This window comes from Thalassophryne amazonica, chromosome 13 (genome assembly GCF_902500255.1).
Source record: "Thalassophryne amazonica chromosome 13, fThaAma1.1, whole genome shotgun sequence".
In the NCBI taxonomy this organism is placed as follows: domain Eukaryota; kingdom Metazoa; phylum Chordata; class Actinopteri; order Batrachoidiformes; family Batrachoididae; genus Thalassophryne; species Thalassophryne amazonica.
Window position 1 is genome coordinate 92,905,094 of NC_047115.1, and position 27,536 is coordinate 92,932,629.

General features: G+C 42.0%; 1 protein-coding gene across 4 annotated transcripts in view; it reads left to right on the forward strand.

Moving 5' to 3' along the window:
- The first annotated feature begins 994 nt into the window (after positions 1–994).
- The window catches only part of eif3s6ip (eukaryotic translation initiation factor 3, subunit 6 interacting protein), a 53,969-nt gene continuing 27,427 nt past the window's right edge, over positions 995–27,536 (forward strand). Inside the window, exons 1-8 of one of the 4 annotated variants that reach the window (XM_034184677.1) lie at positions 1,006–1,130; positions 18,605–18,611; positions 23,877–23,919; positions 24,052–24,262; positions 24,345–24,424; positions 24,849–24,910; positions 25,018–25,087; positions 25,222–25,295. In XM_034184677.1, the coding sequence (XP_034040568.1) occupies positions 1,105–1,130; positions 18,605–18,611; positions 23,877–23,919; positions 24,052–24,262; positions 24,345–24,424; positions 24,849–24,910; positions 25,018–25,087; positions 25,222–25,295 (573 nt within the window). In that variant the 5' untranslated portion in view covers positions 1,006–1,104. Of the gene's footprint in view, positions 1,131–9,568; positions 9,578–18,604; positions 18,612–23,876; positions 23,920–24,051; positions 24,263–24,344; positions 24,425–24,848; positions 24,911–25,017; positions 25,088–25,221; positions 25,296–27,536 lie in introns of those variants that run through there. The other 3 variants (XM_034184678.1, XM_034184679.1, XM_034184680.1) reach the window with 3 other exon arrangements.

Below are 27,536 nucleotides of genomic sequence, written 5' to 3' on the forward strand. Positions count from 1 at the left end.
CTAGACATAGCACCCTGCCTATGTTTTTAAGTCTGCTCTTGGCCCACACCCAGGTGGGTGGGCATTGCCCTGTGCGTGGATCAGTAGAGCAATCTGATTGGTTGGAAAATGTTGCATTTTGCATTTGTATGCGGGTAACATGCTCGCATTGTTTATCTGAACGGTAGGTGTCATATCAAAACTGTGTTCTGTCTGTGTCTTTTGTGGCATGACAAGCAAAGAACAGTATGCATCATGACGCTTGTTGCCGCAGACGGAGATATGAAGTTATCAAGTGACGCGACAAGGTCATGGGGCATACTGTCCAATAGTGCTGAATAATTTTTTTTAAGGTGTGTAATGCTTAGTGAGGTAGGATTGTTTTAGATATGTAAACAGACTGTATTATTTATTGCACTTGTTGATATCCGTTACTGAATATCTGTGTTCGCGGGAGGGGGATGGGGTGCATTGATAAAGGCTACAGTAAGCCTACTAGGACTGAAAACGTGTTTGCTTGCTGAGTCGTGTATTTTTCCAGTCTGTAACAACAGAGAAATTGTGAGTATTCCTTATAATGTATAAACAAGAATCCACCATTGTTTAGTTTTAACGTGTTAAAAATTTAATCCAAGAATATAGAACCAACCTATGTTTTGTGTGTGTGTGTTTGTCATGTTTTTTTTTTTGCAACATTTCTCTTTTAAATTACATTTCTTCAAGGAGAGTGAACATTTCTACATTGGTGACATAGTCGTTTCTTTTCTGAATCAAATAATGAATGTTTATGAGTTCAGTGGTACACATATTTCATGAGGTGAAAGATGGAACGTTCCATTTAACAGTGCACTAACCAGTTGGTCACCCACCACTGCGGGTTCCTCACTATGTGTTATTGTCTTCTTGAGAAGAAACTCTTTCTCTGTTCTTTAATCTCAGCGTTGGTGTGTGGAAAAACTCAAATTCCCATAATGCCACGGTTTTTACGTCACATCCGGTTGTCAAAATATCTTCCTTTTCCGGTGGTCGATCTGCGCAGCTGCATGGTTTAGCTGGCTACCTAACATAGGATACGCTTTTTCCGTTTCAATCTGATTTTATACAGTTTGGACTAATTGTATTATCATGTCGTACCACGACGACGAGGAGGTAAGTAGAGGTTTGCGTTGTGGCATTTAAACTTCTTCATGGGAGAAACCGTTCAGGGTTAGCTAGCGGCAGCCGGTACCAGCAGCGTGCTAAAAGCTAACATCTGGATGCTAATGAGTTGCCTGGAGGTTTTCAGCACTTTAATAGTAACATCACACAAACACCTGCTACAGTTTTTAGAGCTTAATAACAGCCTGTATTTAACGTCAGTTTTGTACATTACGCGATGGGGGGGTAAATAATTGCTGCAAAGACTTATTTGATTCCAGTGTTCATCAGTTCTACGAATAAATTGTTGATTGTTTGCTAATCTTATTTCAGGATCACCGAAAGTATAATATTACATCCAAGGCAGTACGTTTCGTATGTAGATTGAAACACAGGAACCAAGAAATGACGGTGCTTGTGCCCCCTGGTGGTTTAGGCCCTAATATATTAATCCCCCGTCTTGATCGACTAAATTTGATTACCTTCTCGATTACCCTCTATTATGATTGTGAGCAGTGAACATCTGACACGAGGAAACTCATGCTGTTTTGTGGGTAGATACCATCGATTTCAATGGATGGTAAATACACAGACACAAAAAAGATAACAAGCAAGGCTTTTGTTTATATTTATTTGTGATTGTGCACTTCACAAGTCGTGGCTTTCATAGCATGTGGTGGCCCCTAAACATTTTTATTTAATTTTTCAAGTTCACATTTTTGCTTTTAAAAGAGGTCTGGCCTCTTTCAATTTTCAGAGATCAGTCAAGACTGCGGATGGGTATTGCTAAGATTTTAATTGATATCGATTCCGCTTATTGCTCCAATTCTTTATCGATTCTTTTATCAATACCTCTTGTGAATTTTCTGTGTACTAAAAGTAAGCTTTACAGATTTTCTATGTCAACAACATTTTATTAAGTCTTAAAGTAAATAAATATGAAATTGGTCACTGGATCCTAGGTCTCTGGTCATAAATAGAAATAAACAAAATCTGTAGTTTTTGTCAAAGGCATTTCCTTTCAGGTATAAATGAGACACACCAAGATCGGTGTAATTCATAAAGAATGGAGGACATCTCATGGTGCTTTATATTACAGTATTTTTCAAAATTATATTGGTTTCGTGGTATTTGACGGTATTTTTTTTTTCAAGCAGGACTGGGTGTTAACCTTATTTTCTAATAATTTAGAGAATAATTACTGCAGTGAATTGGCTTGGAATGACATATTTTACTGTCATGAGGAGTGAATATTGTAGAAAAACATTAATTTCCATGCTAGTATTGATGAACTGTAGGAATCAGAATGCATGACTGCTGCAGTCAAACTATAGAACACTTTATTGTTTTGCAACTTGAAAAAACATCTCTTGTAAACCAACTGGCTACGCTGTAAACAATAAATCTCTTGTAACTGCAAAGTGATGACTTCTTTATCCACAGAATACTCATTAAGGCAACATCCATAAATATTATTGACGCAAATAAATAGAAAAGATGTGCAACTTGCATTAATATATTGCTTCAAGCCCAACCAGGTAGTATTCAAATATTAAAAATATAAATTAAGCTTTGAAGACTTCTTCTACTTCTCGAAGACTTCTTAAACAACTAAACTTTCACTATAATTCCGCGTTCACACCGTGCGCGATCAGATGCTACAAATTCGCGTGGGTCACCAGGCGATGGACGCGCCTCCTTCGCCCGATGTGTCGCTCTGCTTGGGTGGACATTCGCTGCGAAAATTCGCCCTGGTGTGTCATCAAATAGGAGGAGCTTCCATTCCGCTCGCCGGCTCCGGTTGTCAGTCAAGCTAACATGACGGACCTTGATCACACGGAGCGAGTTGCTGTGGAAAGCTCCCAATACAGAGAGTATCATTATTTGCTGCAGGAGCTGTGTCTGGGTGATGGCCACTTTCAGCGGTGCTTCCACCTCTGCGGGAACCAGTTTGAGGATCAACTGTCCCGTTCACGTGCGCACATGTAAACGATAAAAAAAAAATTAAAAAAAAACTCCGCTAATGGCTGCAGCTGGCTCTTCCCCCAAAAAACTCTGTCATAATTGTGTTTAGAAACCAGTCGCCATTTGTTTTATTATACATCTCTGTAGTTAATTAATAAAATATTCTCTACAGACGATTCGCTCGCGCGCGCACGTAAAGAAAAAAAAGGAAAAAGCTCCGCTCCCGCTGCTGCAAGTAGGGCTGCTGCTCGCTCCAAAAACTCTGTCATAATTGTGTTTAGAAACCAGTCACCGTTTGCTTTGTTATACATACAGCTGTGTAGTTAATAAGTAAAATAATCTCCAGGACGATTCACGCGCGCGCACATAAAATAAAAATAAAAAAACTCTGCTCCCCGCTGCTGTGGTGCTGCTGTTCGCTCCAAAAACTCTGTCATGATTGTGAAATAAAGGACAAAGGAGACATAAGTCCTGCTCACAGGCTGCTACCAGATACAGGACATGTTCACATCTTCAGTCAAACTCCAGACATCTCCACGTCACTACATATTCAGTTCCTGATTGGTCATCGCGGCGCGACGAGACAAAAAAGTTCAGATTTTTGAACTTGAGGAGGAGGGCAACGCGACGCACTATCGCACCACAAATCGCTTCGCTCGCATCGCTTCACTCTCGTCCATCGTGACGCGCTGCCGGTTTGGCGCCAAAACGCGTCCTTACATAGGGATTACATGGCAACCTGTGGCTGCAGTCGCTCACGTCACGCCCGGTGTGAACGCAGCTTTAGGCATCTGTCATCCATATGGGCTTTGCTTCAAGATGAGGTATACTGGTACACACATTTAAACAAACTGATAGTAAACTAAAACTTTTAAATAACTTTTAAATAAAAAAACTTTATCCGGTACAGATAAAGCATTTTTGACGAGCAAGAGCCGAATAAAACTCATCAATATCTGTGCTCGTGCTTAAGGAAAATTCTCATTGGCTAACTGACTGTCTTCACTCTCTGTGATTGGCCAGTCACACACAGCGCCCGCCCCTCTCTACACACATCTCCCTGCAGGTTCTCACACACACACACACACACACAGGATCTCTCTCTGCGCTTGGCTGCCTCACGTTTCTCTCTCAGTATTCCTTAAGTTTTCTTCAGCTCCCTCTTTTAAGTTACTTGGTGAACTTGTTTGGTATCGTACACGGTGCTTTTGACATGACAGAGCTGAAAACGGCTGTGTCGCGCCTCCACTCCAGTCGGGTTTATTTATTTATTTTTTAACCGTTTGCTTACTCTTCGTTTGGTTTGGTGATACAAAGTCAGTTGGAAACTTTGCTCGTACTGAACGCAGTGTTTTTGAGAAGAATACAGTGAACAAGGCTGACATATTATTTCCCTGTTTGCCATCACGGGATGTTTGCATGAATCACCAAGTTCACATAGATCATTAAAAAATAAACAGTCTTACAGACCACTTACACACATATAGCTGAACACACAAAGTAGCCTATATTAACATTTTATTGTATATGGCTGCATGCAGTATCTGACACTTTATCACTGCAGTTCATAAAAATAAATTGGTCAGTTGAACAACCTCTCTCCCTCTCATACAGTAACAGAGTCACACGCACATGCACACACAGACAGTCATGCACGCACAGACACAGACGCACACACCTTAATCAATTTTGTTTAACTTTGTGTGGGGAAAAAAATGGCAAGAATGTTAGGTAGTAAAAATAAATTTAAAAAAATTACAGTTTGATCATAAAATTTTAAAAAAGAAAGTTAAGTATGGCAACTCTTGTTCATGCATACTTAGTAGTTCATATAATTTCCTACTACATTGAATCTCAATTTTGAGGCTGTTCTGTAAATAATTTTCAAATAAACAATACATATAGCAACTTCTGATCAATCTATCAATTTCAGATTTAAATAATGTACTGATTTAAGCCCCAGCCATTTTGGGTTAAACCACACCCACTTCAGGTTTAGGCCCCGACCACTATGAGTACAGATACGGATACAGATAATTTAGATGGTTGAACAGATACAGATAGTGGTGTACTCGCTCATCCCTACTTTTAAAGTATGCAACTTGCAATACTATTGCTCAAGCCCATTGACAGAACACAATCAGTAAGTATCAAAAAAGTGCAACTTGGCTTGCAGGATTATCCTGTAGCATAGAAACAATATTGACACATTTCAGTTTTATGGACAAGCTCCATAAATTTGGCATCTTGGCTATTACAAATTTTGATCAAGGAAACCAAATGGTCCACAGCATCTGGTTTGAGTGCAGCTCTGTGGCACGTGACAGTATTACCACCAGTGCTGAACACTCTTTCAGATGGAACAGGTGGCAGGTATACATAAATACTGTCAAGCTAGTTTTGCAATACGAGGGAAATTTGCCTGATGGCATCTCCACCACTTCATCACTGTCACCCTCTGTGGTTTGCAAGTAGGCTCTCAGCTCCATCTTGATGCTTTCCTCCTCTGAGAGCGTTTCTCCACTGCATCCCATGCTGCTGGTGCTTTGCTTTTTGAAAAGGCTGGGCAGGGTCTCTTTTCTTTTTTCCTCAAGTGGAGCAACAGGTCCTGCTGCACCAGAAGGCCCCGAGAGAGGATCTTGCTGTTGATCCTTTAGTGACTTGATTTCTTCAACTGCTCTGGAAATGATTCTACCTTTTCTTTCTGTGCGTAGGTGGTTATGAATCATGGACCAAGGAAAGATGTAATATCAAGCAGGTCATCTGTGTCTGGATCTGAGTATTTCTCGTTCAAGTAGGCTAGAATCTTTCTCTTCACATCCTTGGTCAGTTCAGTATTCTTGTCTTCCTCGGCAAAAATGCTGGTGTTGAACAGATGAAGTACCGGCTTGACGTAGGACACGCTCCAGACAAGGCATCGGTGAAGTCCTGGAACACCTGACAGAGAGAGAGAGATTTAATATTATTATTTCCATAACATTATAATTAAAGTGCATCCATTGCAGATTAGAAAAGGAAAAGAAAAAAGAGAGCACATAAAGAAAAAAACATCCACACTCCTTGTTGACAGCTTCCAGGACATCCATATCTTGCCAGCTGATGACCAAATGCCTTGATTTTCTGTCAGCTTTTAGAACCTGACTGATGGCTCTCTCCTGCTCACATACTCTTTGTATCATCGTCTGACGTGATCCCCACCTGGTGGGCGTCTCAGTGGTGAGCATGTGCTTTGGAAGACCCAGTTCATCCTGAGCCATGGCCAGGTTCCTCCTTTTTTCCCCAAAAGTATGAAAAGGCTGCCACAATTTTTTTTCCAGACTCCAACTGCGTGTTGTATGCGGTCATATTTCACACCTCACTCTGTAAAAACAACAAAGAAAGAATATTAGTTTGTTAATGCTTGTTAAATTAATTACAGATTCATTAAAGAGACTAATTGTCTCAGAAATGGAGGAGGAAGCAACATATTTTAACTGTTGGTTGTGTCCAAACTGATACCCAGCATTATCATCACTTTACCGAGGCGTTGCTAGGCTGGGAGCGTAGATTTACGTTGACGCTACCTGGCTATACCCACCCGCAGTAGCGAAGGAGTATCAGCATACCCGCCCACTGTGCGTAAACAAATGACATCATAGCACGTGCGCAGCCCAAGAACTGTCCACAGAGGAAAACATAAAAAGGTGAGAAGTGTGTTTTGGTCCCAATATGGATATTCCAGATGATTTTCTCATGGATAGTACGACAGTGAACAGCAACCAATTAATCAGCCAACTTTGAGGAGTCACTGCTGAATTTGGAGAGCAGCGCGCACCAGCCAACACGACAAAAGTTAAAGTGAGCCAACTTTTTATGTACGCGTTACGTGTTGTGTATCTCAGTAAAGCGATATTAATGCAAATAACGTGCTGTTGTCGTGCGGTATGCATTTTCTGAGTCCCTCCGTCCATGCCGTCACCCGCAGTGGCAGATATTCGCCCGAGTTAGACGAATATCTATCATTTTGGGCGACTGGGCATGGACATCGGGCCACTGAAAATGCATACCGCCCTCCAAAAGCATGTTATTGTATTATTCTTAATGCATTCATAACATCACTATCAATCACAGGGACTTTTATAAGGACATTTCTGACTAAACAGGGACACTTTCCAGGGTTACTGTCACAGTAAAGCAAAAAGAAAAAAAATATCAGTAATAGGGGAAAAATATCTATAATTACTTAGACATCTTATTCCACAAGCCACTGCATATTCAGTATACTTAAAAGAAGGCTAAATAAATTTAATTTCACTACTAGTCAAAAAAATCAGGTATAGTACCTTTTAATGTATAGCCCCCAAAATACTCCCATAACAGACACACACACAAATTATTCCAATGATCCCACACGATATGTTGAAGCTAAATCTCACATCATGACAAGTCATATTAATATTATAACTAGTGCTTACCAATGGCAAGGTGAAGCCTGTGACAGAATCACTGGAGTCTTGTCCAGTTATCAGCTCGATGGCCTTAATGATGTTTGCTCCACTGTCTGTTGTTATGGCCACAAGTCTCTGCTCAGAAAGCCCCCAGCAATGAAGTGCCTCTTGCAAGCCTGCTGTGAGTAACTCACCAGTGTGCTCATCAGGGAAATAACTTGTTTGCAGGCTTTGACTATGCAACACCCAGTCGTCACTTATAAAATGGACAATCAGGCTTAGGTATGGTTCCATGCTTTGACTAGACCATAAATCTGTTGTTGCTGAGAAGCGGGGAACTGTAGCCACGTCTGCTTCTAGCTTGGCTCTGTGCTTTTGGTATAAGTTGGGGATTGCCGTTTGGCTGAAATATTTTCAACTTGCCCCCCCCCAACCTCCCCCAGATCCCGAGGTTGGAGACATGGAGTCCGAGTGGACCATGTTCTCCACCTCCATTGTCGATGCGGCCGCTCGTAGCTGTGGTCACAAGGTCTCTGGTGCCTGTCGCGGCGGCAATCCCCGAACCCGGTGGTGGACACCGGAAGTAAGGGATACCGTCAAGCTGAAGGAGTCCTACTTATCTTTGTTGGTAGGTGGGACCCCAGAGGCAGCTGACAGGTACCGGCAGGCCAAGCGTGCCGTAGCCCGTGTGGTCACAGAGGCAAAAACTCGGGTCTGGGAGGAGTTCGGGGAGGCCATGGAGGAGGACTATCAATCGGCCTTGAAGAGATTCCGGCAAACCGTCCAACGCCTCAGGAGGTGGAAGCAGCTCTCCACCAGCACTGTTTACGGTGCAGGTGGGGAGCTGTTGACCCTGACTGGGGATGTTGTCGGGGGGGATCATACTCCTCAGCCTCCCCGGTAAGGTCTATTCCAGAGTACTGGAGAGGAGACTTCGACCGATGGTTGAACCTCGGATTCAGGTGGAGCAGTGTGGTTTTCGTCCTGGTTGCGGCACACTGGACCAGCTCTACAGGCTCCATCGGGTGTTCAAGGGTTCATGGGGGTTCGCCCAACCAGTCCACATGTGTTTTGTGGATCTGGAGAAGGCGTTCGACTGTGTCCCTTGGGGCACCCTGTGGGGAGTGCTCCGGGAGAACGGGGTCCGGGGGTCCTTTGCTAAGGGCTGTCCGGTCCCTGTACGACCGCAGCAGGAGCTTGGTTCGCATTGCCGGTAGTAAGTCAAACCTGTTTCCAGTGCACGTTGGCTTCCGCCAGGGCTGCCCTTTGGCACCGGTTCTGTTCATTATTTTTATGGACAGAATTTCTAGGCGCAGCCAGGGTGTAGAGGGGGTCTGGTTTGGGAACCACAGAATCTCGTCTCTGCTGTTTGCGGACGATGTGGTTCTGTTGGCTTCGTCAAATCAGGACCTTCAGCGTGCACTGGGGTGGTTTGCAGCCGAGTATGAAGCGTCCGGGATGAAAATCAGCACCTCCAAATCCGAGACCATGGTTCTTGACCGGAAAAAGGTGCTTTGCCCTCTTCAGGTCGGTGGAGTGTCCTTGCCTCAAGTGGAGGAGTTTAAGTATCTCGGGGTCTTGTTCACGAGTGATAGACAGATGGAGCGTGAGATCGATAGACGGATCGGTGCAGCATCTGCAGTGATGCGGTCGCTGTATCGGACCGTCGTGGTGAAGAGAGAGCTGAGTAGGGGGGGCAAAGCTCTCGATTTACCGATCGATCTATGTTCCAGTCCTCACCTATGGTCATGAGATTTGGCTTGTGACCGAAAGAACGAGATCGCGAGTACAAGCGGCTGAGATGAGTTTCCTCCGCAGGGTGGCTGGGCGCTCCCTTAGAGATAGGGTGAGGAGCTCTGAGTCGAGCCGCTGCTCCTCCACGTCGAAAGGAGTCAGTTGTTGTGGCTCAGGCATCTTTTCCGGATGCCCCCTGGACGCCTCGCTGGAGAGGTGTTCCGGGCACGTCCCATTGGGAGGAGGCCCTGGGGAAGATCCAGGACACACTGTAGGGACTACATCTCTCGGCTGGCTTGGGAACGCCTGGGGTTCCCCCGTAGGAGCTGGGGGAGGTGTGTGTGTGTGGATCAGGAGGTCTGGGCGGCTTTGCTTGAGCTGCTGCCCCCGCGACCCGACTCCGGATAAAGCGGAAGAAAATGGATGGATGGATTTTCAACTTGGTAAAACATATCTGGGATCCAACGTTATAATCATCTCCCTGAAACCGTCTTTCTCAACAGTACTAAGCGGTACAGTGTCTTTGGCTACGTGGATGATGATAGCATTTGTAATGTCGTTCCACCGTTTGCTTTTCCTTTAGTAGGCAGTCCCCTTAGCAAACGCTTCTTTGACTGATGTCTGACTAGGGTTGGGTATCGAGAACTGGTTCTTTTCGGGTATTCGGGTATCTCTAAAATCAGAAAGGTCTTGTCTCAGAGTGATGCTGAAAAACTAATTCATGCATTTATTTCCTCTAGGCTGGACTATTGTAATTCATTATTATCAGGTTGTCCTAAAAGTTCCCTAAAAAGCCTTCAGTTAATTCAAAATGCTGCAGCTAGAGTACTGACGGGGACTAGCAGGAGAGAGCATATCTCACCCGTGTTGGCCTCTCTTCATTGGCTTCCTGTTAATTCTAGAATAGAATTTAAAATTCTTCTTCTTACTTATAAGGTTTTGAATAATCAGGTCCCATCTTATCTTAGGGACCTTGTAGTACCATATTACCCCATTAGAGCGCTTCGCTCTCAGACTGCAGGCTTACTTGTAGTTCCTAGGGTTTGTAAGAGTAGAATGGGAGGCAGAGCCTTCAGCTTTCAGGCTCCTCTCCTGTGGAACCAGCTCCCAATTCAGATCAGGGAGACAGATACCCTCTCTACTTTTAAAATTAGGCTTAAAACTTTCCTTTTCGCTAAGGCTTATAGTTAGGGCTGGATCAGGTGACCCTGGACTATCCCTTGGTTATGCTGCTTTAGACGTAGACTGTGGGGGGTTCCCATGATGCACCGTTTCTTTCTCTTTTTGCTCTGTATGCATCACTCCGCATTTAATCATTAGTGATCGATCTCTGCCCCCCTCCACAGCATGTCTTTTTCCTGGTTCTTTCCCTCAGCCCCAACCAGTCTCAGCAGAAGACTGCCCCTCCCTGAGCCTGGTTCTGCTGGAGGTTTCTTCCTGTTAAAAGGGAGTTTTTCCTTCCCACTGTAGCCAAGTGCTTGCTCACAGGGGGTCGTTTTGACCGTTGGGGTTTTTCATAATTATTGTATGGCCTTGCCTTACAATATAAAGCGCCTTGGGGCAACTGTTTGTTGTGATTTGGCGCTATATAAAAAAAAAGTTGATTGATTGATTGATTGTTAAGAAATGATTAGATCCATTGACATCAATCACTTATTTGCTTAATGATTCTCTTATTGGTCCTTCAGAGGGGCCATTGTTTTTGGGGGTGTTTGTCAGGAAAATCATTGTCTCTACATTAATTACAGAACCCCTGCAGGGTCTATATTCAACCGTTTCTGCAGTGCAGCTCTTCTTTGAAGCAATGAAGCAATGATCCGACCTGCTGCTTTATTGGGTTTTTGTTTTATTTCGCTTTATCTTAATTTTTCCCTGCTAAAACTCTAAAGAGCATATGTCTGTGAGTAATATTTCCCTTTTTATGTTAAACTGACCTGTTATGGTCTTCTGAAACAGTTGATAGATGTATTTTATAACTTAAAAATGGGACAGATGATAACGCGTTAGCATGTCTATAGCTTTTTCAGTGTTAAAGTTAGCATTAAGCTGTTCGCATCTCAGCACGTTTGTGTGGATTTGTTTTCTGTATAATAATTAATGGCTCAGCATTTGTTGTCGTAAAAGAGTCAAATGTATTACAAATTGTAATTTTTGTATTTATTTTTGTTTATATATTAATAATAATAATAGCAACAACACTAATAGCAATAATAACTAATAATGCTACAATACAATTTTAGAGAAAGAGAACAGAAAATATAAAACCAACTAACAATGAACATAAATAAATAAATATAGAAATAAATAGGTGTTTCCTGTGAACACCTAGTGACTCTTACACCTCCGCTTCATCCCTATCTTATTTAGTTTAATGACAATTTGTTTCGGTCAAACAATATTTTCTATTTGTTAATTTCTTCAGTGATTTCCTCCAGAACTATCTGCCAAGCTATCAATCAATCAATCAATCAACTTTTTTCTTGTATAGCGCCAAATCACAACAAACAGTTGCCCCAAGGCGCTCCACATTGCAAGGCAAGGCCATACAATAATTATGAAACACAGTCTACGTCTAAAGCAACATAACCAAGGGATGGTCCAGGGTCACCCGATCCAGCCCTAACTATAAGCCTTAGCGAAAAGGAAAGTTTTAAGCCTAATCTTAAAAGTAGAGAGGGTATCTGTCTCCCTGATCTGAATTGGGAGCTGGTTCCACAGGAGAGGAGCCTGAAAGCTGAAGGCTCTGCCTCCCATTCTACTCTTACAAACCCTAGGAACTACAAGTAAGCCCGCAGTCTGAGAGCGAAGCGCTCTAATGGGGTAATATGGTACTACGAGGTCCCTAAGATAAGATGGGACCTGATTATTCAAAACCTTATAAGTAAGAAGAAGAATTTTAAATTCTATTCTAGCATTAACAGGAAGCCAGTGAAGGGAGGCCAACACGGGTGAGATATGCTCTCTCCTGCTAGTCCCCGTCAGTACTCTAGCTGCAGCATTCTGAACCAACTGAAGGCTTTTTAGGGAACTTTTAGGACAACCTGATAATGAATTACAATAGTCCAGCCTAGAGGAAATAAATGCATGAATTAGTTTTTCAGCATCACTCTGAGACAAGACCTTTCTGATTTTAGAGATATTGCGTAAATGCAAAAAGGCAGTCCTACATATTTGTTTAATATGCGCTTTGAATGACATATCCTGATCAAAAATAACTCCAAGATTTCTCACAGTATTACTAGAGATCAGGGAAATGCCATCCAGAGTAACGATCTGGTTAGACACCATGCTTCTAAGATTTGTGGGGCCAAGTACAATAACTTCAGTTTTATCTGAGTTTAAAAGCAGGAAATTAGAGGTCATCCATGTCTTTATGTCTGTAAGACAATCCTGCAGTTTAGCTAATTGGTGCGTATCCTCTGGCTTCATGGATAGATAAAGCTGGGTATCATCTGCGTAACAATGAAAATTTAAGCAATACCGTCTAATAATACTGCCCAAGGGAAGCATGTATAAAGTGAATAAAATTGGTCCTAGCACAGAACCTTGTGGAACTCCATAATTAACTTTAGTCTGTGAAGAAGATTCCCCATTTACATGAACAAACTGTAATCTATTAGACAAATATGATTCAAACCACCGCAGCGCAATGCCTTTAATACCTATGACATGCTCTAATCTCTGTAATAAAATTTTATGGTCAACAGTATCAAAAGCAGCACTGAGGTCCAACAGAACAAGCACAGAGATAAGTCCACTGTCCGAAGCCATAAGAAGATCATTTGTAACCTTCACTAATGCTGTTTCTGTACTATGATGAATTCTAAAACCTGACTGAAACTCTTCAAATAGACCATTCCTCTGCAGGTGATCAGTTAGCTGTTTTACAACTACACTCTCAAGAATCTTTGAGAGAAAAGGAAGGTTGGAGATTGGCCTATAATTAGCTAAGATAGCTGGGTCAAGTGATGGCTTTTTAAGTAATGGTTTAATTACTGCCACCTTAAAGGCCTGTGGTACATAACCAACTAACAAAGATAGATTGATCATATTTAAGATTGAAGCATTAAATAATGGTAGGACTTCCTTGAGCAGCCTGGCAGGAATGGGGTCTAATAAGCATGTTGATGGTTTGGATGAAGTAACTAATGAAAATAACTCAGACAGAACAATCGGAGAGAAAGAGTCTAACCAAATACCGGCATCACTGAAAGCAGCCAAAGATAACGATACATCTTTGGGATGGTTATGAGTAATTTTTTCTCTAATAGTCAAAATTTTGTTAGCAAAGAAAGTCATGAAGTCATTACTAGTTAAAGTTAATGGAATACTCAGCTCAATAGAGCTCTGACTCTTTGTCAGCCTGGCTACAGTGCTGAAAAGAAACCTGGGGTTGTTCTTATTTTCTTCAATTAGTGATAAGTAGAAAGATGTCCTAGCTTCACGAAGGGCTTTCTTATAGAGCAACAAACTCTTTTTCCAGGCTAAGTGAAGATCTTCTAAATTAGTGAGACGCCATTTCCTCTCCAACTTACGGGTTATCAGCTTTAAGCTACGAGTTTGTGAGTTATACCACGGAGTCAGACACTTCTGATTTAAAGCTCTCTTTTTCAGAGGAGCTACAGCATCCAAAGTTGTCTTCAATGAGGATGTAAAACTATTGACAAGATACTCTAACTCCCTTACAGAGTTTAGGTAGCTACTCTGCTCTGTGTTGGTATATGACATTAGAGAACATAAAGAAGGAATCATATCCTTAAACCTAGTTACAGCGCTTTCTGAAAGACTTCTAGTGTAATGAAACTTATTCCCCACTGCAGGGTAGTCCATCAGGGTAAATGTAAATGTTATTAAAAAATGATCAGACAAAAGGGAGTTTTCAGGGAATACTGTTAAGTCTTCTATTTCCATACCATAAGTCAGAACAAGATCTAAAATATGATTAAAGTGGTGGGTGGACTCATTTACTTTTTGAGCAAAGCCGATAGAGTCTAATAATAGATTAAATGCAGTGTTCTCAGCATCTGTGTGGATGTTAAAATCGCCCACTATAATTATCTTATCTGAGCTAAGCACTAAGTCAGACAAAAGGTCTGAAAATTCACAGAGAAACTCACAGTAACGACCAGGTGGACGATAGATAATAACAAATAAAACTGGTTTTTGGGACTTCCAATTTGGATGGACAAGACTAAGAGACAAGCTTTCAAATGAATTAAAGCTCTGTCTAGGTTTTTGATTAATTAATAAGATGGAATGGAAGATTGCTGCTAATCCTCCGCCCCGGCCCGTGCTACGAGCATTCTGACAGTTAGTGTGACTCGGGGGTGTTGACTCATTTAAACTAACATATTCATCCTGCTGTAACCAAGTTTCTGTTAGGCAGAATAAATCAATACGTTGATCAATTATTATATCATTTACCAACAGGGACTTAGAAGAAAGAGACCTAATGTTTAATAGACCACATTTAACTGTTTTAGTCTGTGGTGCAATTGAAGGTGCTATATTATTTTTTTTTTTTGAATTTTTATGCTTAAATAGATTTTTGCTAGTTATTGGTGGTCTGGGAGCAGGCACCGTCTCTACGGGGATGGGGTAATAGGGGGATGGCAGGGGGAGAGAAGCTGCAGAGAGGTGTATAAGACCACAGCTCTGCCTCCTGGTCCCAACGCTAGACAGTCACAGTTTGGAGGGTCCCAAAAAATTGGCCAGATTTCTAGAAATGAGAGCTGCTCCCTCTAAAGTGGGATGGATGCCGTCTCTCCTAACAAGACCAGGTTTTCCCCAGAAGCTTTGCCAATTATCAATGAAGCCCACCTCATTTTTTGGACACCACTCAGACAGCCAGCAATTCAAGGAGAACATGCGGCTAAACATGTCACTCCCGGTCTGATTGGGGAGGGGCCCAGAGAAAACAACAGAGTCCGACATTGTTTTTGCAAAGTTACACACCGATTCAATGTTAATTTTAGTGACCTCCGATTGGCGTAACCGAGTGTCATTACTGCCGACGTGAATTACAATCTTACCAAATTTACGCTTAGCCTTAGCCAGCAATTTCAAATGTCCTTCGATGTCGCCTGCTCTGGCCCCCGGAAGACAATTGACAATGGTTGCTGGTGTCGCTAACTTCACATTTCTCAAAACAGAGTCGCCAATAACCAGAGTTTGATCCTCGGCGAGTGTATCGTCGAGTGGGGAAAAACGGTTAGAGATGTGAACGGGTTGACGGTGTACACGGGGCTTCTGTTTAGGTCTACGCTTCCTCCTCACAGTCACCCAGTCAGCCTGCCTTCTCGACTGCACGGGGTCTGCCAGGGGGGAACTAACGGCGGCTAAGCTACCTTGGTCCGCACCGACTACAGGGGCCTGGCTAGCTGTAGAATTTTCCACGGTGCGGAGCCGAGCCTCCAATTCGCCCAGCCTGGCCTCCAAAGCTACGAATAAGCTGCACTTATTACAAGTACCGTTACTGCTAAAAGAGGCCGAGGAATAACTAAACATTTCACACCCAGAGCAGAAAAGTACGGGAGAGACAGGAGAAGCCGCCATGCTAAAACGGCTAAGAGCTAGTAGCTACGCTAAGCTAGCGGATTCCCAAACAGGGAATCCGACACTAGACAGGCTGTGGAGCAGCACAGGTAACGCACGACAACAGTGCTAAAATAAAATAAAAATCCACTAGACAGGCTGTGGAGCAGCACAGGTAACGCACAACAACAGTGCTAAAAAATAAAATAAAAATAAAAATCCACAGGACAGGCTGTGGAGCAGCACAGGCAACGCACGACAACAGTGCTAAAACAAAATAAAAATCCACTAGACAGGCTGTGGAGCAGCACAGGTAACGCACGACAACAGTGCTAAAAAATAAAATAAAAATAAAAATCCACTGGACAGGCTGTGGAGCAGCACAGGTAACGCACGACAACAGTGCTAAAAAATAAAATAAAAATAAAAATCCACTGGACAGGCTGTGGAGCAGCACAGGCAACGCACGACAACAGTGCTAAAACAAAATAAAAATCCACTAGACAGGCTGTGGAGCAGCACAGGTAACGCACAACAACAGTGCTAAAAAATAAAATAAAATAAAAATAAAAATCCACTGGACAGGCTGTGGAGCAGCACAGGCAACGCACGACAACAGTGCTAAAACAAAATAAAAATCCACTAGACAGGCTGTGGAGCAGCACAGGTAACGCACGACAACAGCGCTAAATAAAAATCCACTGGACAGGCTGTGGAGCAGCACAGGTAACACACGACAACAGTGGTAAAAAATAAAATAAAAATCCACTAGACAGGCTGTGGAGCAGCACAGGTAACACACGACAACAGTGCTAAAAAAAAATAAATCAAAATCAAAATCCACTGGACAGGCTGTGGAGCAGCACAGGTAACGCACGACAACAGTGCCAAAAAATAAAATAAAAATCCACTGGACAGGCTGTGGAGCAGCACAGGTAACACACGACAACAGTGCTAAAAAAAAAATAAAATCAAAGTCAAAATCCACTGGACAGGCTGTGGAGCAGCACAGGTAACGCACGACAACAGTGCCAAAAAATAAAATAAAAATCCACTGGACAGGCTGTGGAGCAGCACAGGTAACACATGACAACAGTGCTAAAAAAAAAATAAAATCAAAGTCAAAATCCACTGGACAGGCTGTGGAGCAGCACAGGTAACGCACGACAACAGTGCCAAAAAATAAAATAAAAATCCACTGGACAGGCTGTGGAGCAGCACAGGTAACGCACAACAACAGTGCCAAAAAACAAAACAAAAATCCACTGGACAGGCTGTGGAGCAGCGCAGGTAACACACGACAACAGTGGTAAAAAATAAAATAAAAATCCACTGGACAGGCTGTGGAACAGCACAGGTAACACACGACAACAGTGCTAAAAAATAAAATAAAAATCCACTGGACAGGCTGTGGAACAGCACAGGTAACACACGACAACAGTGCCAAAAAATAAAATAAAAATCCACTGGACAGGCTGTGGAGCAGCACAGGTAACACACGACAACAGTGGTAAAAAATAAAATAGAAATCCACTGGACAGGCTGTGGAACAGCACAGGTAACGCACGACAACAGTGCTAAAAAATAAAATAAAAATCCACTGAACAGGCTGTGGAGCAGCACAGGTAACGCACGACAACAGTGCTAAAATAAAATAAAAATCCACTGGATAGGCTGTGGAGCAGCACAGGCAACGCACGACAACAGCGCTAAAATAAAATAAAAATCCACTGAACAGGCTGTGGAGCAGCACAGGTAACACACGACAACAGTGCTAAAAAATAAAATAAAAATCCACTGAACAGGCTGTGGAGCAGCACAGGTAACACATGACAACAGTGCTAAAAAATAAAATAAAAATCCACTGAACAAGCTGTGGAGCAGCACAGGTAACACACGACAACAGTGCTAAAAAATAAAATAAAAATCCACTGAACACGCTGTGGAGCAGCACAGGTAACACACGACAACAGTGCTAAAAAATAAAATAAAAATCCACTGAACAGGCTGTGGAGCAGCACAGGTAACACATGACAACAGTGCTAAAAAATAAAATAAAAATCCACTGAACAGGCTGTGGAGCAGCACAGGTAACACACGACAACAGTGCTAAAAAATAAAATAAAAATCCACTGAACAGGCTGTGGAGCAGCACAGGCAACGCACGACAACAGTGCTAAAAAATAAAATAAAAATCCACTGGACAGGCTGTGGAGCAGCACAGGTAACACACGACAACAGTGCTAAAACAAAATAAAAATCCACTAGGCAGGCTGTGGAGCAGCACGACAACAGTGCTAAAAAATAAAACAAAAATAAAAACAAAAGCGTTAGCAAGCTAGTTAGCCTGCCAACGCTGATGAAGGCCAGCTGATAAAAGAGCTCCGTCGCGATGCTTCGACCGTTAGAGGTCTTCCTTAGGCGTTGGAGCACGGTGAAAAAGTAAAAAAAAGTAAAAAAGTAAAAAAGTCTTGAAAAAGACTGTTAATTCAAAGAACTCAACCAGCTCAGTTCAAACAGCTAACAGATACAGCAGAACACCGCTGTGCTCCGGAACAGGAAGTCAACTGATCAACTCAATCAATCAATCAATCAATTTTTTTTATATAGCGCCAAATCACAACAAACAGTTGCCCCAAGGCGCTTTATATTGTAAGGCAAGGCCATACAATAATTATGTAAAACCCCAACGGAATACTACTGGAATGAATTTAAATAAGGAAAGTTGATTTTTCTCACTAAATGGATGCTGCACTCACTGCAGTTTATTGTCTGGAATAGTCCCAGATTGTATTTCAGAGCTTCTAGAATTCAAACATTTTCGTGTGGGTGGTGGTGGGGGGTAATTTTAGGTTTCAGCTTTTTGTGTTTTTCACCACTTTCATCCTTGAATATGTCAATCGTGAGTCACTTTTGTGCAGATTAAAGTCTCGTGGGACTCCTGTCTTGTTGCGAGAAAGAAGCGAGACTCGTCCTCCGTTCCGTTCACACAGCTCCAAATGCTGCGCGGCTCTCTGCCGAGTCAAGTTAGAACGATAGTCCAGTCGGAATTAATAATTTCAACGCGAAATGCTGTTTAAATCAATTGACACCTCTTTCCAAATGTTATAATACAGACAAACTGCAATCAAACTACAGATTTTATTTTTATTTATGTCCAGAGATCAAGGATCCAGTGACCAATTTAAAATGTTGTTGACATAGAAAACCTGTGAAGCCTACTTTTAGTACACAGAAAATTCACAAGAGGTATCGATAAGGGAATCAATAAGGAATCGGATCGATAAGCAGAATTGATAATGGCATCGATATCGATAAAATCTTATCAGTTCCCATTCCTACGTCTGACTCGTCTTTTCTCCCACAGTGCCATCTTTACCAGCAGACGTGGAGGACGCAGATCGTAGGTTCATGCATACTTGATATTCCAGGTTATGCTTGTGGCTGAGGTGGTGAAGCAAATTGATTATGTTCCCTCCTGCAGCTTCAACTTTAGCTCTACAACATTTGCAGAATATTATTGTTTGACCGACGTCAGATTTTTTTTTTTAAAGCTGAAGAACTTCCAAACAAAAGACACCACTCCTCTTTTTGGTACAAGTTTTTCAGTTTCATTGTTTACTCTGAAACTTCACTTTCTGAACTTTCACCTTGTTTATCCATTTTGTTCACCACTCATTGACATCTGTACGCTCAAACACAGGCTGTGCTCTCACATGCTGCTTGTTTGGTGCAACTGCAAAACAGCTCCCTCTCAATGTCTGGCGGCGTGGTGTTGCATTTTCAACATTTGCGCTACGCATTCACCAGTATTGGGGTATATAAAAAATAATATCAGAAAAAAACCCACCGGTATTTGGTATGAACCGCTATACCACCCAGCACTAACATCTCATTTTGGGAGGAAAGAAAAGCGGTTTTGGTCGGTTGTAGTTTGTTGTCTGTATTGCAACATATTATACTCTATTGCAGGTCTCATTTGATTTAAAGTGGCAATTTGCTTTGAAGTTACTAATTCCACCCGGAATCTATCTTTCCAACTTTACTCAACAGAGAGCCGTGTAGCGTTTGGAGCTGTGCACTTGGGCCCAATCTCAATTCTCTTTTGTACCCCTTCACATCACAATCATGTCGGAGAATTTTGTGGTATTCATAATTAATTTAATCAATCCGCAATTTATAATAATAATTATTAATAATTAATTAGTAATTAATTAATCTTAATACTGATAATAAGTAGTCATTAATAATAATAATAATAATTATTATTGATTGATTGATTAATAATTAATTAATTAGTCATTAAAATAAAACACTTGACATATATCAGTCTGTGTGGAATGAATGTATACATTATACAAGTCTAACTTTTTGAATGGAATTACTGAAATAAACCAACTTTTTCATGATATTCTAATTATATGACCAGCACCTGTATGTATGTTATGGGATTCAGATTCACTCCGTTTGAAGGGGTTTGAAGCCCTCCGCCTACTCCTCTGTCTTGCTCCAAAAAGAGAATTGAGACACCCCTCTGTCTCTCGTGCCCGCATAAAACGGAGAGGAAGGGCTGAGGGGTAGAATTGAGATTCAGCCATAGTCCCACAAAACATCATTATTAGTATTTCCTTTACCTGATGGACAACTTCAGTTTATGCACCGGTGAAGCAGATCCAGCTCACGCCAGAGAACCATCATGCAGAACTCCAGTGTGGAATGGAGAACAATTCTCATTTCTTGACCGCAACAAGACAACAGTCCCAGTTAGTGACTTTAATCCGCTCAAAGATGACTCATAATTGATATCTGTAAATGGCTTTAAGGGGGGTTAATGAAGAAATTGCAGACCTGCTGCTTCTGAAAAGCAGCAAAGCAGAGAACCAGCGAAGCAAGGGGTCACAGCGCTGCTTCATTGCTTCAAGCTGCAGAAATAGTGAGTCTGCAATCAACATAGAGAAATAATTATTTTTCCAATGCACACCCTCAAACAACGGCCGCTCCAGAGTAATGTGAACAGAAGAACCGATAAGGGAATTGTTCAGCAAAAAGGCTATTGATGTTGGTGGATCGAATAATTTCTTAACAGGAACCGGTTTTCGATGCCCAGCCCCAGTGAAGACACGTTTTGTCAACTTTATTCATATTAAACACGGGACTAAACCGCTTGAAGATGGGACAAATAAACAGGGAGATGAAAGTATGGTGCACACCCCAGAATTTTTTTTTTTTTTTTTTTTTTTTTAAATCAATCAAGATCTTTATTGTCATTATGCAGGCATAACGAAATTTTGCACACTCCTGGCAAGGCACATAATAAATAAATCAGCACACACATAAATAAAACACTTAAATAATAACGGTAAAAAATATATATATATATTTTTACAGGTGGTGTGTGTATGTATCTACATGAGAATGAGTGTACAGGGGAGAGAGGAGGTGACAATGAGGAGATGAAGAGATAAAAGTTAAAGTGCAACTTAGTGCGAGTCTTGATTGAGTTTGATTGTTAGGGGTGTGTGTGTGTGTGTGTGTGTGTGTGTGTGTGTGTGTGTGTGTGTGTGTGTGTGTGTGTGTGTGTGTGTGTGTGTGTGTGTGTTCATGGTAGACATGTAGATGTGAGTCTGTGTGTGATAGGGGTAGGTATGTGTGTTTAAGGGGGGAGGGTTCATGTTGAGTTCCGTAGGGGGGTGGGATGCAGTGGTTCACTGCAGGGGGGCTATGGCTTTCACAGCTCTAGGAAAGAAGCTGTCCCTGAGTCTTTTTGTGGTGGCTTTAATGTTCCTATACCGCTTCCCTAATGGAAGTGGTACAAACAGTGCATTGCCCGGGTGGGTGGGATCGGCAGCCATACGTCTGGCCCTCTTCTGGACTCAGGCAATGTAAACGGAGTCCAGATCTGGTAGCCGGCGGCCCACAATCCCCTGTGCTGTTATCACCACCCGGGCTATTTGGCCTCTAGCGATTCAAAAATGAAAATTACGAAACACAAGTGTAATATATCAAATGAAAGCTGTTTTTCTGTGGTTATCAGAAATTTATTTTATAAATCAAAACAAAACTCTGAATCAGTGTACTGAAATGCCCAAGTTCTTATAAAATACACATTGATAAATTGTTCTTTCAAAGCCATTTTTGTTGGCATATAAAACTAAAATAGGCTTACTGTTGTCATGCCTACTTTTCTAACTTATTAACATTCCTAAATTTAGAAATTTCTCATAATGTGTTGAGGTATCATATTTTTGACAAATTAAATATATGTGTATATATACAGGGTTCTCACCAGTAATTTTTCACAGCATAGGGTGGAACTTAGCAGGGCATGGCCACATGATGAGCGTTGAAGGCGCGAGTATTGTGTGAGGGTCCAGGGGCATCCACCCCAGAAAATTTTTAACCCTTTGAAACGCTATTTCCTGAATTTTGAGGGCCACTTTGTGTTGCTAACTGGGACGTTAAATAATGTGCGACATGTCCTTTAAAAAGGAAGGAAAAAAAAGACAGAAAACCCCCTATGCTAGTTAAATCAAAGCATGGGGGCCCAAAATCAGAGCATAGGGGATCCAAATGCTTAGTTTTTTGTTTGTTTGTTTGTTTTTTTTTCCCCAGGGCTCAGTGGGCTCTGTACCTGCCAGCTGAGGACGGCGCGGCACATACTCACTGACTGAGCTCAGAAGCAGCAGTGTGCACATTTTGCTCTCATCTTCTTGATAGTTATTAGAAATTATTGCCGTGCGTGGACACGGGCAGGAACACAAATAGCACGACGCAGTGGCAGCAGACTTCTTTTCATGTAAACATGTAGCTTTTTTCTCCACTCAGAATTGACTCATAACTTGATTTCACTGACAGTGATAGAGATTTATGCAGTTCTTTAAAAAGAAGTTAAAAACTATTTGGCATAATGTGCTATGTGTGCAAACTGTGAGTGGAAGTCTTTATAGTTTGTGGATCAACTGTAATCTGTTACAGCACACCAAAGGTGCTGCACTGCAAGGTGCAAGTTCAGTGGTTGGAGTTTTGGTAGGTATTTTGAACATTCATTTCACGCCACATTGCGGGCACCCCCTTTTTCCCAATAACAGTTGAGCAAATGTCTGAAATGAGCCCCACGATTGTGGAGCTTAAGGAGATGTCTGAAAATTAGCATGTAAGGAAAAATTAAATGTAAAAAATGTACTCCTTAATGATCACCCACCTACGATGATGCCTGGTCGCAATTATGCATGTGCATCTGTGCGTGCATTCATGCACATGGCATTCTAATGTACATCATGACCAGATGCAATCTGGGTGTCCTCATAGCAGTCCTCATTTTTTTGTCTTATCTACATCATTTGCTTTTGTAATGATGCAGCACCCAGCAGGGTGTGTGGGCAATGTGTTTTGCTCCACTTTCACATATAGGAGGGGTACTAGAACCATAATGCATCTGTTTTTGATTAAGCCTGAAACATACAGCAAGGATCACTTCAGACATGCACACAGCAAATGAATGCAGCTGGTGCGTCGCTATTCAAAGGCCAAAAGGGTGATTATGTAGTGGCAATGTCCGTATGTCCCTCCCTCCTAAATATGGTATAAGAGTTTTGAAATCACCACCTCACATTTTTAAGAGGAATTTTATAAAACACGGTACAAATCTTTGTGATAGGTTGGTAATGCGCACATTATAATATTGTTTTACTTGGGCCCAACTTACCAGAGTTATGACCCTTGATTAACAAATCTAGACTGTTTCTTGAATGGTGTCTGCATTCTGAAATCAACTCCTCTCGCACCTTAAGATGGAATTTCAACTTGGTACAGATACTTGTTATAGGTTGATAATACACATATTGTAATATTGTACAAGATTAACACATTTTGGCAGAGTTATGGCCCTTGATTAACACTGCTAGTTTCATGAGTTGGTGCCTGCATTCTGAAATATTTATACACATGTATGTCCATTCACTTCCAATTTTATAACATAACCTAACATTTGTACCTGCTCCTGTAGTAAATGTAAGTCGATATTCACATAAGAATAACATAATTCAAATGTGTGTTTACTCTGCCTAATAAAATGAATGTGTGACTGCTGATTTCTTACAGTATGATCCTTATGCCTACACAAACGACTATGACCTGCACACGGGTTAGTAAAGAGGCTTTGTTTTCTTGCACATAGTAGCCATGTACATTCTTTTGTTTATTGTCAGTATAAAGTAAAGCTACAGTTAACATTTAAGTTACAGTGGAAGTGTCCTTCCTGTCTTCTCTTATACAGGCGACCCTAAAGCCGACCTGGCCTATGAGAGGCAGTATGAGCAGCAGACCTACCATGTTATCCCAGAGGTGATCAAGAACTTCCTGCAGTACTTCCACAAAACCATTTCTGATTTGATCGACCAGAAGGTTTATGAGCTGCAGTCCAATCGCGTGTCCAGCGAGAGCATTGAGCAGAAGATATACGAGATCCAAGATGTCTATGAGAACAGGTCATTTCTTGAGTCAAAATCTCTTTTGCTGGCTCCTGTGCATTTCGAGGAGACTTAACTTTGCATTTTTCTTCATATTTAGTTGGAACAAGTTGACTGATCGTTTCTTTAAGACCTCTCCCTGGCCGGAGGCTGAGGCCATTGCATCCCTTGTTGGCAATGGTGAGTGACCTTTGTGAGCTTTGTTCTGATTGTCCTTCAATTGGAGTCTTATCTTCCAGCTCAAAGTCATGCAGCAGAATGTTGGATCAGATGGGTGTAGTTTGAATCACAAAGATGACTTTTATTCACAGCTCTAGAACAGATGACGGCAAAAAGAAAAAACAGTGCCATAGTTGTCACAAAAACAAGAACCTTGTCCAAAGTATTTGGAAAAATGTGACCTTTTGTCAAGAGGCTAGACTCTGTTGTCCACCTCAGAGTGTGAGGGGTTGACTGAATAGATGGGGATGGTTTACTGACCTGGTTAGACGTCTCCACTACAAGCGCACTCAGATGATGTCTTTAACCACCTTTACATTTCTGCTTCTGTGTAGTTTAGCAGTGAGAATGTTACATATCCTGTTGTCAACATGTTGTCCTGCAGACGCCGTCTTCCTCATCCTCTATAAAGAGCTGTACTACAGACACATCTACGCTAAAGTCAGCGTGAGTAACATCAGTCTGGATAATTAACTTTTTCTTTTCTCTCTCCGTAAAATCATCTCTTAACTACTGCTCTTGACACTGCTATAAATACTTACTTGCTAAATTAGGGTGGGCCAACTTTGGACCAGAGATTTGAGTCTTACTACAATTACTGCAACCTGTTCAACTATATTCTGAGTGAGTTACAAGAACAATCCTCTATGTATTTATTTATTAAATCATTGCAATATTCCAGTATCGTGTTTAGTTTGGTTTGTGTCAGGTTGTCTCTGAAAATGGCAGTCCCATGAGGTTATTTGTAATGTGAACAGATGCCGATGGACCCGCCCCTTTGGAATTGCCTAACCAGTGGCTGTGGGATATTATTGATGAATTCATCTATCAGGTACCATACCTTTACATACACCTTGGTTAAAAATTTCACCAACTGCATACATTTTATAGTACTAAACAATACACAGTTTGAATGTCCACTTCATTTCCACATAAAGTTATTGAAAAATAATTCTTGGAAGATAGATTTACTTAAATTTGTATTCCGTATGTCGTATTTTCAGTGGATCAGAGGTTGACTGCCCTTTTTAACCACAAGGAAGATTCAATTGTTTTTATTAATATAGCACCAAATCACAAGAAAGCTGCCTCAAGGTGCTTCACATGAGTAAGGTCTAACCTTACCCCCTCCCCCCCCCCGAGAGAAAAACTTCCTCTGGCGTTTTTGATGAAGAAACCTCAAGCAGACCAGACTCAGTGGAGTGATCCATTGCTTAGACTATTCTACCAAATAACGGAGACAAGAAAATAAAAATAAAAACACACAAACCATGAACAGGATGTAAACAGCACAGTCAGATTAAGTGTCCATGTCAGATCAGCTCCAAGGAGTCAGAAGACTTTGAGGTTCTGTGTTGCTCCAGTTCTCATTGTCATCTGCACCCCATCCATTTGTTCAGCATGCAGCTCCAAACTCCCCAGTCCTAGGGCGTGGTCTTGGCAGTAATACCTCAAACAGAGTGAGAAGAGAGCGGAATCAATGGGATGGAACTAACAGCACCTAAGGCATTAGTTTAACTAGAGGTAAATCAACAAAAAAGCAAAGTGGGTACTAATGTGGTGGCCGGCAGCTAGCCCTATGCTTCACTTAACAAGCTCAGAATTTAGATATAATGAGGCTGAGATCTGCTTCATTGTTAAAGGGCATACAACGCATGCAGAAAGTATTCTCAGCACTTCACTTTTTCCACTTTTTTTTTATTTTACAGCCACAGGTTTTCTTGAATACGAGGTCTGTTAGAAAAGTATCCGACCTTTTTATTTTTTGCAAAAACCATATGGATTTGAATCACGTGTGATTGCATCAGCCAAGCTTGAACCTTCGTGCACATGCGTGAGTTTTTTCACGCCTGTCGGTTGCGTCATTCGCCTGTGAGCAGGCTTTGTGTGAGCAGTGGTCCACCCCTCTCGTCTGATTTTTTTTATTGCGAATAAAATGTCTGAACGATTTGGACCGCTCCTCTTTCCATGACAAAAACTCCTGTAACAGTGGAATGTGCCGTTCATTTCCAGAGTGAAGGCTTTGTTGATCCGGGACATCGTCTGACTTCCACAGAAATTGCAGAAGACGTGGACATCAGCACTTTTTCGGCACATTGAGACAGACGTGCGGAGAAATTTGTGTGTCGGGACTGAGCCGCATGGCGCAAAGCAACACCGTGATGAAGCCTCACACGACATGTTCTGGCATGTCCAGCTCATTCACAATTTCTCAGATAGTCACACGACTGAAAAGCCACCGAAAGCCGTCTGAAAGCCGTCCTGTGAGACCAACACGGAGGTGCTTTTGTCCACACCATGAGCGGCTCTGGCGCATCCCTCCACTTCTCTTTCCATGACAAAAACTCCTGTAACAGTGGAATGTGCTGAAAAAGTGGTGATGTCCACATCTTCTGCCATTTCTGTGGAAGTCAGACGACGTCCTGGGTCAACAAAGACTTCACTTTGGAAATGATCCGGTTGTTTCAGTGGGGTTTCAGCCTGTCGATCGGCGCTCGGAGTGCGCCGCGCTCTCAGACGCTGTGAGCGGTCTTTAAACCAGCTGGAGCACTCCTTAATCTGTGTAATCCCCATAAAATCGTCCCTGAAAGCCATCTGAATTTTCCGAATGGTGTCCACCTGGAGGTCTCTCACAGTTTCTGGAAAAATTTGATGCAGCAAAGCTCCAAATCGTTCAGACATTTTATTCGCAATAAAAATCTAATGAGAGGGGTGGACCACTGCTCACACAAAGCCTGCTCACAGGCGAATGACGCAACCGACAGGCGTGAAAAAACTCACACATGCGCACGAAGGTTCAAGCTTGGCTGATGCAATCACACGTGATTCAAATCCATATGGTTTTTGCAAAAAATAAAAAGGTCGGATACTTTTCTAACAGACCTCGTATGATGCCACAAGCTTGGTGCACCTATCTTTGGGCAGTTTTGTCCATTCCTCTCTACAGGATCTCTGAAGCTCCATCAGGTTAGATGGGGAGAATCGGTGCACAGCTATTTTCAGATCTCTCCAGAGATGTCATTCAGATTCAGGTCTGGGCTCTGGCTGTGCCATTCAAGGACAGAGTTGTCCT